The sequence below is a fragment of the Aphis gossypii genome, chromosome 1, assembly GCF_020184175.1.
Source record: "Aphis gossypii isolate Hap1 chromosome 1, ASM2018417v2, whole genome shotgun sequence".
Taxonomy (NCBI): Eukaryota; Metazoa; Arthropoda; class Insecta; order Hemiptera; family Aphididae; genus Aphis; species Aphis gossypii.
The window spans coordinates 49,362,984-49,378,101 of NC_065530.1; the positions used below are offsets into that span (position 1 = coordinate 49,362,984).

The 15,118-nt window shown below is 30.5% G+C and overlaps 1 protein-coding gene across 3 annotated transcripts; it reads left to right on the forward strand.

Annotated features, from left to right (window-relative positions):
- The first annotated feature begins 1,840 nt into the window (after nt 1-1,840).
- On the forward strand, nt 1,841-13,796 carry LOC114126838 (histone-lysine N-methyltransferase trithorax). Of its 3 annotated transcripts, none has more exons than XM_027990866.2 (17): nt 1,841-2,932; nt 3,243-3,368; nt 3,934-4,090; nt 4,154-4,336; nt 4,399-4,692; nt 4,930-5,202; nt 6,024-6,122; nt 6,316-6,373; nt 6,432-6,534; nt 6,612-6,818; nt 6,884-7,006; nt 7,866-7,988; nt 8,068-8,229; nt 8,290-8,402; nt 8,509-12,619; nt 12,681-12,827; nt 12,932-13,796. In XM_027990866.2, exons 1-17 carry the CDS (start codon nt 2,768-2,770, stop codon nt 13,103-13,105), a joined length of 6,618 nt encoding a protein of 2,205 aa, XP_027846667.2. In that variant the 5' UTR covers nt 1,841-2,767; the 3' UTR covers nt 13,106-13,796. The 3 variants fall into 3 exon arrangements, with proteins under 3 accessions (XP_027846667.2, XP_027846666.2, XP_027846668.2); XM_027990865.2 differs by having other exon boundaries at nt 1,842-2,932; nt 6,000-6,122; XM_027990867.2 differs by lacking the exon at nt 6,024-6,122 and having other exon boundaries at nt 1,842-2,932.
- The last annotated feature ends 1,322 nt before the right edge of the window (nt 13,797-15,118 follow it).

Here is a 15,118-nt window from a genome sequence, read left to right on the forward strand (position 1 = left end):
TTGAAAATCCCCATGTTATATGGCCAAGTTCATTCCAACAACAATTTTTAATTAATGTTTGGGCTGGAATGATAGACGGTTTAGTTATTGAACCAGACGTTTTACCTAATCGGCTAAATCAAGATACTTTTTTGGAATTTTTACGAAAGATATTGCCAGTACTCTTAGAAGATGTACCACTTGAAACTCGCCAAGTAATTTGATTTCAACTTGATGGCGCTCCCGCACACTTTGCTCATTCAGACCGTTCAGTACGTCAATTTTTGAATGCACATTACCCACAATAGATTGGGCGTGGAGGTACAATAGCTTGGCCACCACGATACCCTAACTTAACGCCTTTGGATTTTTATTTGTGGGGATACACATGGGCGTTCCTAAGAGGGGGTCTACCTATGTATTCAGATAAAAAAATTTTGCCCCCCTCCCTTAGAAAAATGTCTGGGGACGCCCATGGGGATGTTTAAATACAGTTACTAAAACAATGGCATTATATTTAATTTTAAAATATGAATATGAAGTCTGAGGGCCTAAATTATCCAGAGGCCCAGTCCGCGATCGCGGACCTGCGGTCCGGTCTAGTCCGACCCTGTTAAATAAATAAAGTTCATGACTCATGTCTCTCCTCGTGGCTCGTACTATTCGAATAAATTTAATTTTAATCATTCTTTCGCGCTAGTAATTATGAACTAAACTTTATTTAGCAATAGTTAGGTAGTAAATATATGTAAATTATTGATAGAGACGAAACTTTTTCTCTTCTATTTGATTAATAATTAGTTTGTAGTTTCATATTTTCAATACCTATTATCAAAGAGTATAATGAGCATTTAAATATTAGAATACATCCGTTTTATTTTTACAGCGGAGGTTCGAAATATCTTGAATATTTGTTTAAAAAAATAAATAATAAATATTTAATTAACAGTTCAAACATAAAATATTTATATCACAAAGTCGAAAATATACTCATTTAAATAATAAATAATTTAAAAATGTATGAATTGTAAAGTTATTCTCAAGTAGTCGCAATGATTTAGCTGTATGATGGTTATTCTTTGTGGAATTGTAAATAATATGATCCCAATCCCCAAGTGAAGTATTCAATAATAACTGCTAAACATCTCTTTTACTAATATTTAGATTTAAAATTGTGCCTATTAATAAACTTTTTAATTAGTAAATTGATCTATAATCATGTTTTTAATCAGGAATCAGGATTCGACAACCTTTTTACTAACATACCTAGACCATATTATTTACTATTTTTCATCTAGAGCCCTGTTTTTTTTTTTTAAATTAAAATTTTTGAAGATTAGAAATTCGAAATCATATGAATTTAATAACCACAACAATCAAAAGTATAATGGACATTTTATAGGTAGAATTTTATTTTTAACAAATTTAAATAGGTACATAATCACGATTTTAAATACTTTGAGAAATATTTGATGGGCGCAGTAAAATATTAAAAAACTACGGGTTGTCAATACCTGTTTATAATGATCAAAGTCTATTTTAAAAAATCAATCTCATCCTTCCCAAAATTCCTCATCACGAGTGCTTTAGAACGGTTATATTCGTTATTCTGAACCGTGTCCCCAATCAACATAACAAAATCATTTGACCATCACTGAGCACTTTTACCTGCTCAGAATAGATTGAATATTACAACGTATAATATACAAAACATCGAAACAATAACTATATTATCTCCAGATTTCAAGATGAAAATCGAAAAACTAAAATAAGCCAAACGTATATTATATGTATTCGAATAGCACCATCGCCACGACCCAAGACACGAAGTGTTCGGCGACTCAACACCCGGTCAGTTGGAAATATAGTAGATATTCGGGGTCCCGACTGTGCGGGCTCGCCGTCAGTTATAGAGTGGGGGGTTCTCCCGCGCGGTAGGTAGTACAAAAGCCGTTTGTCTTGAGGGTAGGTCTGGCGCGACGAGGGATTTTCCCGCGTTCCGGTTGACGGCCGGGCGCGGAACAGCCGCGGTATAGTGTTCTTTGGAAAGAACGTTTGAACATTTCCCCTTTCATGTCACCACGACCGTCGATTACCCTACGACAGTACGACCCACAGGTGTGGTTCCAATCGGCCGGTCTCTCGTTAAACTTTGCGCGCGCAATCTCCCACTTCCCCCTCGCACGCCGTGCGAACCGAACCGCGCAAGACTGGCGCTGCACGCGCACGTGACGTCAAAACGCCGCCCGTGTGTCGCGGTAGTGAGGCACTGTCATTTTCCGTTTTACCGCGCGTTCGTTCCGTGTGCCCGTGCCCTACTGCGATTGTACGCCGTACGGTACGATCGTTTGCTACGGTAGTGTTGCGTGTGCGCGCCTGTAAACACGAATAATAATAATAATACGTTCATGCTTTGAAGCAACGATAATAATTAGCATTAAAAACCGTTCTCGCGGTTCGTCGGTTGTGTGTGTTTCGCGTAGATCGATCGGGCGGGCTACTACACGACCGTCGCGATGTGCGCGCGACTTTGACGGTTCACGCTGTCGCATCAAGTGAATCACTTCCGCGGTCGGCGATTTGGATCGCAAAAAAGTATTTTAACCGTTTGTATTTATTTTATTTTCGATTAGTTCGCTCACCGCTCTCCGCACTTTCCATCGTCACGCAGCCCCGGAAGAAAGTATAATATACACTCGACCGCTCGCAGGTCGATTCTCGGTACGACCCTCTGCTGCGACCGCTTCCGTCGGCACGACAGTTGTAATGCTCCGATAATAATAACAATATGGTCAAGTCCAGGTTTCTCGGCAAAGCGCCAAAGGCGCGATGTCAGCGCACCACCATGATCCGAGTCGGCGTGTCCGATTTCGTGGACGTCGAGGCCAAGAACGCCCGATTGATAGCCATCGCGCTCAATGTATTTCGGACTACGTTCGAAAAGGACGGAGAGGTACGTAAAACACGACGGTAATTAATAGTAGTATTAGTAAAAAATAATATTAGAACTAGATGTTGGAAGAATATAAATTTTTTTAAAAAGTGTGATAGTCTATCAATGGGTCTATCGGTTTTTTAATTTTTTTTTATAATATTTTTTATCTGAGTCGTACCCCTCCTCTCACTTTTCGTTATCACGATCTCGCGGATCCCGCTATTTTCTTGCTGGTGGAGAAAGGATTTCGTATCTGTTCCGTGGTGATAACGCAATCGTCTATTATTATTATAATCGCTGTTTATCTCTTGTTTTATCTATAAAACAGCAACAGGAGTTCGCTGGGTTTAGCAATAGCGACTGCGAAGAAACTGCCAATAAGCTACGAGAGACTTGTGATCGAAATGCCGTGCCGTACGACCATCAGAACAAGTACAAAACTGAAACTGTTATGGTGAGTGCCTATTTGTTTTTACTATAACTAAAATTTAATAACTGTCATTTTTGGAAAATCGTTTGACGTACTCTTATGAATTCTTGCGAAAGTGACTTTTGTTTGAGAGTTTGAGACGTATAACCTTTTTTTTTTTTTTAAGGTGTTCCTTTTAATTATGTTCATATTTATTTTGTTGTCTAGAATGTGAACCATTTAAATTAAAACAATAAAATAGGTAGATATTTTTATTTGATTATAATTTTCACTACTTATTCATAATGTACCAAGTACCTAATATTATATGAAATTATTCATAATTAGTATTTAATTGTTCATGATAGTGGTTTTGCACCTTATACAAGTACTAAAACATCAATTTTTTATAATTTTTTAAATTCTAGATTTATTTCAAATCTTTACTTGACTTATTTTAATGTACTAGATATTGTAAATTGGTTAAATTTAAATTATTAAATTATTTCTATAATTTATATTTTAACATTTATTTTATTGCAATAATATTAAGTCAATATTTAAATATTGACTAAAACTAAATAGTATAATATAAATCATTATGTTTTAGCCTAGTATTATGAGTAAAATGGATTTTCCAAAAGTTAAAAAAGAAGAAAATTCAATATGTGAACTTAATAGTGCAAATAAAAACACCAGTTTATCTTCAGTCGTATCCTGTCTGGATGACAATCTGAACTATACTTTTGCAAAATCATGCAAAGGAGGTAACTATTAATTTCAGCAATTTGATATTTTATTTTAAGTTGGTAATCTATGTATTAATTTAGGTCCACTGAATATGAATGAAACTAGCGGTGAAGTACAATGTGGTGTTTGTGGTGTTATTCGTTTTTATAAATCAATTGCTAAGACCAAAAAATATGGAGCATACAGTTGTGATTCTTGTAGGAAGTTTATAGCTAAATCAATTGAAAATCAAAATTCTATCAATCGTTGTAATAATGATAGAGGTAAATTTGTCATTTATTTATTTTTAATGAATATTTTTTTATTGAATCGTACTTTTGATTAGGCATAGGACAGTGTCGTATTCCAAATGGGCTTAAATCTCAAAATGGGGTAACAAGAATTGTGTCAACTGATTCTCGATGTAAAGCATGTTGGCTTCAAATGTGTCTAAAGCGATTCAAGTTACCAGAAACAACTGTTCAACGGTTATTAGACACACTTCCTAGAGAAATAGCACCAGTTCTTATGTGGGTTTTGAAGAAACCTGATCCATGGACCATAAACATAGAAAGTTGTCTTCAAAAAAAAATTATTCGAGAGTATAAACTTCATAAAGAGATCATTAGTGCCTTACGAGGTAAAAAAAAAAAAAAAAAAATTATCAGTATTCTCTGTGCAGTGAGAGAACACGCCAATTCTGCGCATCTTCCTGCATCTCCCTGCTATCAAAACCGGTTTCCCTATGGCAGGGTGACGTTTGAAGATGCTCAGGAAAACCAATTTTGGTCGGCCTGCAGCATGTTCTCTCGTTGGATAGAGTATAGAATAATATGTTATATATTAAATAATATTTATATACAATTGTTTCTTTTAGATGAAGACAGTGATGAAAGCAATGAAGAATTGTATAGTAGTGAAAATGACTTAGATGAATGTTCTGATAAGTCTGATTCAGATATGGAATACAATACAAAAAAAGCATATAATAGAAAGAAATCAAAGCTTGAGGAAAAATTAACCAATAATAAAATAATAAGAAGAAAAAGAAAAAAAGTTGAGATTTGTAGAGATGTTCAACAAAATTATACTAAACGAGCCACATCGATGAGATCAATAAATGCAACGCCCAACTTATTAGAAACTAAAGGTATGCTAAAAATTATTTTTTAAGAGAACATCATACCTACATGATTTTTCTGTTTCTTACTAAAGTATAACATACTAATATTTAAGTTCAATAGTTCTAATTTTGATTTGTTAGTTTAAATATTAGAAAGACCTATTATCAAATTTAAAGATTATTATTAAGATTACATTATTTGTATTTTCTCATTGGCTTTTAACTATATTTTTATTTTTAAGAAAATTATGATTATGTAAAATATAAAAAAAAAAGCCAACAATAAACACTGATAATATTCTTTCCTTTGAGTTAAATAATAGGCCAAATCGCTCTAATATTTAAGTTAATAACAGAAAACTGGAATTTCTGAATCCAAATATTGCTATGTTATGCATTAGTAAGATGGAGACAGCACATGTGGATATGACATGCTCTTAACATGTTCAATGCCATTATTATTATTCATTGTCATTCAATATCAGGTGCTTTAAGCTGTTGATGATCAGGTAGTAGTCGTAATGTATATATTATTAAATGTTATTTATAATAATCAGCAGCCATGCAACGATTATAATTTTTGATTAGTAGTTGTTCAGTATATGTTTATCAACTACTAAAAATAATTGAATTCTCTTCATTTTTGTGTGTATAAAATATAAATAGACTTACTAAGGATCTTATTACAAATTAGTATAGCTTTGTTGTCATTCAAAATATGAATTTGAATTTGGAACGCACAACTTATGAATTATATATGGTATTGAATGTGTTAGGAAAACGAGTATCAATTGTAAATATATTATTTTTATATTTCAATAAAGAATACAAATATTTTAACACAAAAGGACCCAGAATTAAACATGTGTGTCGCACTGCTGAGTCTGTTTTGGGACAAACCCTTGCTACATTTGGAAATGTTTTAGAAAACTCTCTAGATGTTGATGGTAACCAAAGTATTTATTTAAATGCTTAATTTATATTAAACTAATTATGTAAATATTAAGTACAATAATTGTTGGTTATGTTAAAATATTTATATTTATGCAATTTGGCTTATTTACATTTTGTTAATTTTATGCATTTAATAGTTTATTTGCATTGTAAGTCTTTTAATAATTTATGATTATTTATATTTAGCATTGTCAGTGGATATAAATGCATCTCAGCATATAAGAAGTGATGAAAATATGATAAAGTAAAATTAAAACATAAAAAATACAAGCTTATTTTATTAACTGATACTTAAATTTTAGTTTTATGGAAGTTGCCAATGATATGGATTCGTCTAGTAAATGCTCAAAAATGTCATCACCTGTTGAAAATGAACAAGATTTTTATTTATCTATTCAACCAAATGTGATTAACTCTAAATTATTATTAATAATTAAACATTTTTCAAAATTATTTCATACTTATGATTTTATTGATTTTAGAGAACACTTCAAGATCTAATGATGCAAGACCATTTGAATGCCAACATAGATAACACTGAAGATGACAAAACTATTGATTTAAATTTCCGTGAAAGTTATGACCCAGATAGAATTGCTGAAAATGGATTTGCTATTGTGGGTACTGAACCATTAACAATACCTCGGCGAGCAGTATGTTTCTTATGTGGAAGTGCTGGAATGGAAAAAGTAAACGGATAAACGTATTTTAGGAAAATAATTACACAATAATTTATCAAAACAATTAATTTTAGTTAATCCACTGTGTTTCTTGTTGTGAACCCTATCACAAGTTTTGTGTTGATGGTGTTGGTGTTGCAGTTTCGTCACATGAAAGCGAATGGTCAAAAATTAGTTGGACATGTCCGAAATGTAAGGTAAAGTGAAATTATGATTATTAATGGATGGTAATAATTAACAAGTAATATAAAATTTAAGCTATGTTTTATTAGTTGTATTTGTAATATTATATTAACCATTTACTTAAGTTTGGAATTTCATGGTTTCAAACTTAACTTAACTTAAAATTTTAAAATATTTAATCGATGACATTTATTTGATATTGTGAATTCATTCATTTATGTATATTGAATAATAGTTTTTGGAAGCAGATAAAATGATTCAATCCTAAATTCTGAAGACTGCCACTATTAGTTAATTGGATCTAATTGGTAGTTTGAGGCAAAAAAAAATCAACTTTCAACTTTTAGTACTTTTTTAAAATAAAAGGGAAAGCTAACAAACAAAAGTGTAATCAGTTTTAGACTATAAATTATTTTTCTAAAGTATTTATATTATTATTTTCTCGACATCTAATAATTAAAATTATTTTGGTATATTTTTAGCTATTTTACTATAGATATTTGACATTTTAAAATGTTTAGTTCTTTTTCAATACATTTTGACATAACGTTTTATAATTTTACTAGCTAACTTTTAATTATTATTTTGAGAGTGGTTCAGAGTATTGTCGCTAGTTTTCTATTTGCTTGTAAAATTTTAGCAAATACACTCATACGGTCGTTAGTTCATTCAAAATGCTTATGAAATAAGTGCTATTAGTTTTTCTAAATTTTTCAATTTTCTTGATAATTTTTCCAATTTTTCTTTCTGCAAAACCTTATTTAGACTATTAAAAAAAAAGGGCTTTATCAATACATCTATTTAATAATAATATAAAATTATTTGTCCTTGTGGGTTTTGTTATTATTTAATGTAAATATTGGTTTTTTACAGGTTTGTAAAGGTTGTCAAAGTAGAGGTAAGACACGACCAAAATTAACTTGTCAACGATGTAAGGATTCCTATCATGATCATTGTCTTGTTGATAAAATTGTTTTTGATCGAAATAGGCCATGGGTAATATAGATATTATAAATATATTTAATATTTGATTATTTTTATTTAGTTATATATTTTCATTAATAACTTTTTTTAGGCTTGTCCACCTTGTAGAAAATGCAAAAGTTGTCAGGCACCTCAAGTTGATTACTTTGTCGGCAATTTAGCTCTATGTGTAATGTGCTTTCAATTACGACAACGCGGTAATTATTGTCCACTGTGTCAAAAATGTTATGAGACTGATGATTATGAAACCAAGGTAAGGTACTCATGGTTATTAATTTTAAATTATAATCAAAATAATAATTTTTTACTGTAGATGATGGAATGTGCAGTTTGCAAACATTGGGTTCATTCTAAATGTGAAGGCTTATCAAATGAGAAGTATGAAGTTTTGAGCACATTACCTGAAGTTATTGAGTTTGTTTGCAAGTAAGTTTTATTGTATATATTTTTAAATAGTTAAAATGAATTAGGTATATAAATTATAAATATGAATTCTATTTTGTTATTATTTAATATAAAATGTTATTCTTAGGAATTGTACTACTGAGAGCACTATTCCATGGCGAGCTTATGTTGATGAAGCATTAAAAAGTGGTTTTATGAATGTTATTCTGATTCTGGGAAAAAATAAAAAAACATGTGATCTTATTAAATGGAGTCCTCAAAAACAATCACCAGGTTGTGTATGTAAAAAATTGATCATACCAAAATTCCCATCACTTGATGGACCTAATGTTGCTACAATTAAAACTACTGATGAAATTCCTAAACAATGTGTTTGTCATGGATTGGAAGGATGGTCTAAAGGTACTCCAACACTAGTCACAATAAAACAGAAAGTCAATAATAATGAATATGAATCCCTTTGTCAATTTAATGATGATATGTTAAGTACTATTGATAAATTTGATGTGCCTGAACTTCGGTTAGAATATAAGAAAATTGTTACTCAAGTTTTTCCATGGTTCAGCTCTGATTTTGAAAAGAACTCTCCTCGTAAAAGTTCCTATTCATCAAGCACATTACCAATCATAAGTCCACCTAAGTTTATTCCAAAATTTTCATTTAATTTACTGAATTCTGATATAAAAGCTGTGCATGATATTATTGGCAATGATGAAAATAATTATTATTTGACTCCAAAAATAGATGATACAAGAGTATGTCAATTTTGTAAGAAATTGGGTGAAGGTATTCCAATGCGAGAAGGGAGACTTCTTTATTGCGGTGATAATATGTGGGCCCATGCTAACTGTGCGTTATGGTCTTCTGAAGTCTTTGAAGAAATTGATGGTTCATTACAAAATGTTCAATTAGCTCTATCAAGAAGTAAACTTGTTCGATGTGTGGTTTGCAACGAAAAAGGTGCAAGTGTTGGATGTTGTTATCGAAATTGTGTGAAGACGTATCATTTTCAATGTGCTAGAAAAGTATTTTGTGTTTTTAATGAAAATAAAACTGTGTATTGTAATAACCATGCATCTGATACTCGCTGTAGTGTTAAAGACTTTACATTGGAAAGACTGATTTACATAGAACAAGAAGACATCAAACAAAAGCGTAAAGAAAGTTCAGAGATTCATATTTTAATTGGTTCATTATATATTAGTTGTATAGGATATTTACATCCATTTCTATCAGACAGTGTTGAATCTATTTTTCCAATTAATTTTAAAGCAAAACGATACTATTGGTCAACAAAAGAACCTTGGAAATTAATTCAGTACAATTGGACTACCAAAATGGAAAATTATGTAGAAAAGTTAAAAATTGACAAACTTAACTATACTATTGATCATAACAAACAAGAAAATGAAATTGGTTTGATTAAAGATGAAGATTGTAAACGAGATTTAGATATTAATTTGTTTACATCTATTCAGGTAGATAATTTACAAAAATGTTATGAAGCTTTAAAAAGAAAATGTCCAATTGATTCTACTTTTCAAGCTAAACGTTGTAAAATGGATAGTAATATCAATTGTTTTACTTACCCTAATTATGATACGGATTCTGAATTTGAATCCACAATTGATGAAACTTGTAGAATGGAAATATTTTCAAATAGTTATGGATTAAAACCAAAAGCAATTCCTCAATTTGATGGGTTGTATGATTCAAGTGACTGTGAATCAGAGTTTGAATTATATCAACTGGACAATTTGACTGATGTGATTGATGATTGCACAAATGACCAACCAGTAAAATGTAATAGATGTCATCGAACATATAGAACTAGTTTAAGTTATGAAAGACATTTGGTAAATTGTAATTTTGATTATGAGATAGACAGTGACAGTGAATCTAGTGATGACGACAAATGTGACAAGAAAATCGAAGACGATTGTTTGCCACTTGTAGATGAAGTAGTTGTAAGAGTAGAAGATAATAATATTGTGCCTCAACAAAGTTATGTTCCTGCCACTCAAATAGAATCTGATCATCAGCAACAGCAACAAGAGGAACCACCTCAAACTGTTATACTTCAACCTATTCATACTTCATATGTCCAACCTTCTGTGACTGATGTTCAGTACATAACGATAAATAGTACTCAAACACAATCTGTTTTACCATGTTTTCAATATCAAACTTCACCAACTGTTATAGTACAACCATCAGTTGTTGATCCTACTACAGTAGTTCTAAACAGTCCTCCATTAGACATGTATGTCTCTCAGAGTAACAATTTGTTATTTAGTTCACAACCTATGATAGTTGGTTTGGATCAATATACTACTATGTCTTCTAATTATACTTTTACCCAATCGCCTCAAATTTACCAACCAACCAAACCCGTTGAACCAATTTCAAATCAATATTATATCATAAATACAGATCCAACAATTTCAAATGAGTGGTCATACAATATTACGTCTGAAATAAAAACTGAGCGTAAAATAGTGTGTACCCAGCCTAAAGTCTACTCTAACCGCAAATTGCGATTAACTGAGTGTTATGATACCAAAGAAAATATACCTAATAGCTTAGTGCAATCTATAGAAAACCAAGCATATGGTGTTATGAATATCATGAGAAACGTAAATCCAGAACCTTGGAAAAGACCAACTTTGAAAACTTATCCTTCCAAAAGAATTGAAGAACAGAAAATTTCACCCAGAAGAATTGAAGAAAAGAAAATTCTTCCAAAATGTGTTGAACCATCACATTTATTTAAAACATCAACTCCTATAAACAATACAGGTATAGTTAAACCTTCAACAACTGTTATGAATACAGTGATGCCTATTTCAGTACATACAGAATTACTAGAGTCCTCTCCGGTTAAACTGGGTTATTCATCGCCACCTAATGCTGTGTCAAATATTACACCATCTTCATTGAAATTAAATAATGCTATATCTACACCTCTGAAAACTGAAATAAAACCTTTAGATTCATCAGTAAAAACTTTAAAAGTGTTACCTTCTCAAAAGATAACAAAAGAAGTTAGTTCCAGAAAATTAGAAAAAATGAATCCTTCGTTTTTAAAAGGGGAAAATTCTCAGTCTTTAAATCTACAAAAATTAGATAATTCATCAATTTCTCAATTACTATTTAGTGAACCTACTTCTATAAATTCAGAAAAGCCATCTATTATGCAACAAGTGGAAGAGCCATCACGATCATCTGTACAAAATGTAGAAATTAAATCAAATGTGTCTAAAGTAGAAACATACTCATCCACATTAGTAACAAGTATAAACACAACACCTTCATTAAATTTAGATAAGCAATCAAATAGTTCGATAATGGTTAATAAAACCTTGAAAAGTTACAAACCTATGAATTTAGAAATACTATCACCACCTAATAGTAGTAATTTTGGAAATGATAAATCACACTTGGAAAAAAATTTATCTTCTAACAGTTATGAAAGTATTTTTCCAAATATACATAATGTTACTGAAGATAAAAGTAAAAAAGTTAATTCATCAAATAAAGAAATTACTTCAAGTATTCAAGAAAACTCATCTCAAATAAAAACAAAAACTGACCACCATATAACCTATCCAAGACATCAATGGTCTTCGTCTGCAGCAGAACGTGAACAGACAGTACCTCACCTCATGTTTGAAATGAGTTCTGCTGATGGTGTCTTCTGTAAAGATCGTTCACTTGTTGAAATTTGGTCTAAACTATTTGATGCTGTTCAAGTATCAAGAAATGAACGTAAAATGCCCCAATTGTCATCAAGCAATCCATATGCGAGTGATATAACAGCAGCAATTCGATCTCTAGGCCTAAGCAATAATTTTTTAAAGTATCTTTTAGAACAACTTTCGGGTGCAAAAGAATTTGTTAAATACAAACCAGTATACCATAAGGGTGCTGATGTTGTTGGCTCAACCACAGAAAATAATTCAGGGTGTGCTCGCACGGGAATAGTAGTTAGAAAAAACAGATATGATATGTTCAGTTGGTTAGCTTCTAGGCATAGAAAACCTCCAAAATTGTCAGCAAATAATGAAGACTTTGGTGGTCGCCGTGCTAATTCCTTGCCTAATGAGATGAAATATAGAAACATGAATAAAGCATTGACCAGCACTATAGGTGTATATCGATCAGATATTCATGGGCGTGGTTTATTTTGTTTGAGAGACATTGAACAAGGGGAATATGTCATTGAATATACAGGAGAGGTGAGTGTTGGTTTTTTGATATTTAAATTTATCATTTATCAATTATTTTTATCTCTTGCAGGTTATTCGATCAGAAGTTAGCGATGTGCGTGAGAGACTCTATAATAAAAAAGGGATTGACTGTTACATGTTCAGAATCGATCAGGATATTGTTGTAGATGCTACTATGAACGGAAACTCTTCTAGATTTATCAATCACTCATGCGAAGTAAATACATTAGATACCTAAATGTTATATTGTGTTTATCTTAAGACACAAAATATTAAAAGTTTTTTACATTGATAAACTAATGAAATATTTTTATCAAATAGCCTAATTGTCATTCAAAAATTGAAACTATCCATGGTAAAAAGCATATAATGATTTTGGCTAAAAGAAAACTACTGCAAGGCGAAGAACTCACATATGACTATAAATTCCCATTAGAAGATGATAAAATTACGTGCCATTGTCTTTCAAGGAAATGTCGTAAATATCTAAATTAGCATTAGTTTTTTTTAATATTTCTGTATCCTTAAAAATGACTTGCCTCTAAGTATACATATTTTTTTCAAAGTACCTTATAGATCTAATTATATTATATTATGTTGAACGGACTTTTAGGTTATTTTTTTTTTAGTTATTATTTTTTTCTATTTATAACTGTTTTAATTTGTTACCTTCAATGATATTTAAATATTTTTGTATTAAAAAATTAGTTTAAATTTTTAACTGATTATTTGATAAAAATTGTGTAATTAATTTTTACAACAATCATACTTATATGTTAATGAACTATCTACATCACAATTCTTCATCATCTATAAATTATTATAATCACATACAATTGATGAAAACGTATAAGTTTGGAAGTTTAGTCAAAACAAACATACATATTTTATTCATAGAAATATCTCAATTTAAAATACATATTATAACAAAATAGCTCATGTAATGATTATTTAATTATTAATACAATTAACAAGTAATTTTTAAATTATGAATTTATTTTTGTATTTAAATGTTATAAAATTAATTATGTAAATTTATATTAAAAATGTATATTGTGTTATTTTAATGTACTTTAAAACTACCTCATAGTTTTATTTTTATACAAAATTGAAAATTAGTTTAAGAATAATTATTTTTTGCCTCTACCATCACTTTTAAGTAGTATTTATATTATGTGATAATAAAGTTATAAATCAAATTGATAACACACTTGTCTTACTTTAATTTCAGTTTACAAGGATAAAAAACTTAGTTCACGGAATGAGTTGTACCATTGACTATAGAATAGACCATTTTATAATTAATGATTGTACTGATGCATGCTTGTTCCATATTAAAATGTCTATAAAACTTGGTGAAAAATCAGAGTCATCTTAAATTTTTTATGCAGTTAAGCAATTATTACTAATTTATTGTTTTAAGTTAATGAGTACATTTTAATAACAACCTTGTATGTTGAGTTACAGTACAATATTTCTATGGTATCAACTAAAATAAAACAAAATTACCATTGATTATTAAATATCTAATCTGTATATTTTATCAACGGTACCTATTAATATATTACACTCTTGTTCACCTAGAGAATAGTACAGCGTGTTGGATGAATCTTGCTATTTCTCTATTCTTACAGTACGAAAAGGTTTGGCGGTTTGGCCTACCTACTTGTTATCAATTGCTCTTGAGTGAAGACAAGTAATTCTGTCTCATTGAATAGAGTATAAATCTATTTTTTTAACAATAAATACATTTAAGAATGACAATTTTATTTGTATTGATGTATTTAAAAAAAATTAGTTGTGGAATGTGGGTACTTGAAATTTATAATTTCTTCTAAATTTTTTGTGTTTCAATACAACTATATAGTGATGGGCGATATTAATAAATTTATAACAATGTGTTTTAAGAAAATCAGACTTATTTGTGCCAGTTATTCATTAAAATTGTACCCGGACAACGTCGTGGAGCTACGAATTGTTGGCCTAAGTAAATAGTGTACTTAAACAGTTTACTAAATAATAAAATATTTGTTCGTTCACTAACTGACTTTTTCAAAAGTTTATTGTATGTGAAAAATAGATTGGTTTACAGCTTCTATGACCGATTTGTATTACAAAATACAAGTCTCTTTTCGAATCGTTTAGGCGATGAACATCTTTATAATTCGTCCACAGAATATATTAAAATGTAACCTATTCTGTGGTTCATAATTCTTATGCCGCACTACATTAACTCCTGTTCACTTCCTTAAAATTATTATAGTCTAGTCATAAAAAACAAAAATAGCGCTCAGACTCAAGCACGGATTTATCATATTATACATTATATTACTACTACTATAAGGAGTATCTCCGATCTTGTATTAGACACTGTCTATAATTACCTAATGGCAAATTTGCAAATTTTGCTTTGTTTCTAAGCTAATGGATTATTAGCACGAATCGTGTTAAATATTAGCAGCTGTGGTCACTATCATATCGTCCATGACCACACTGGTAACTGGTAAG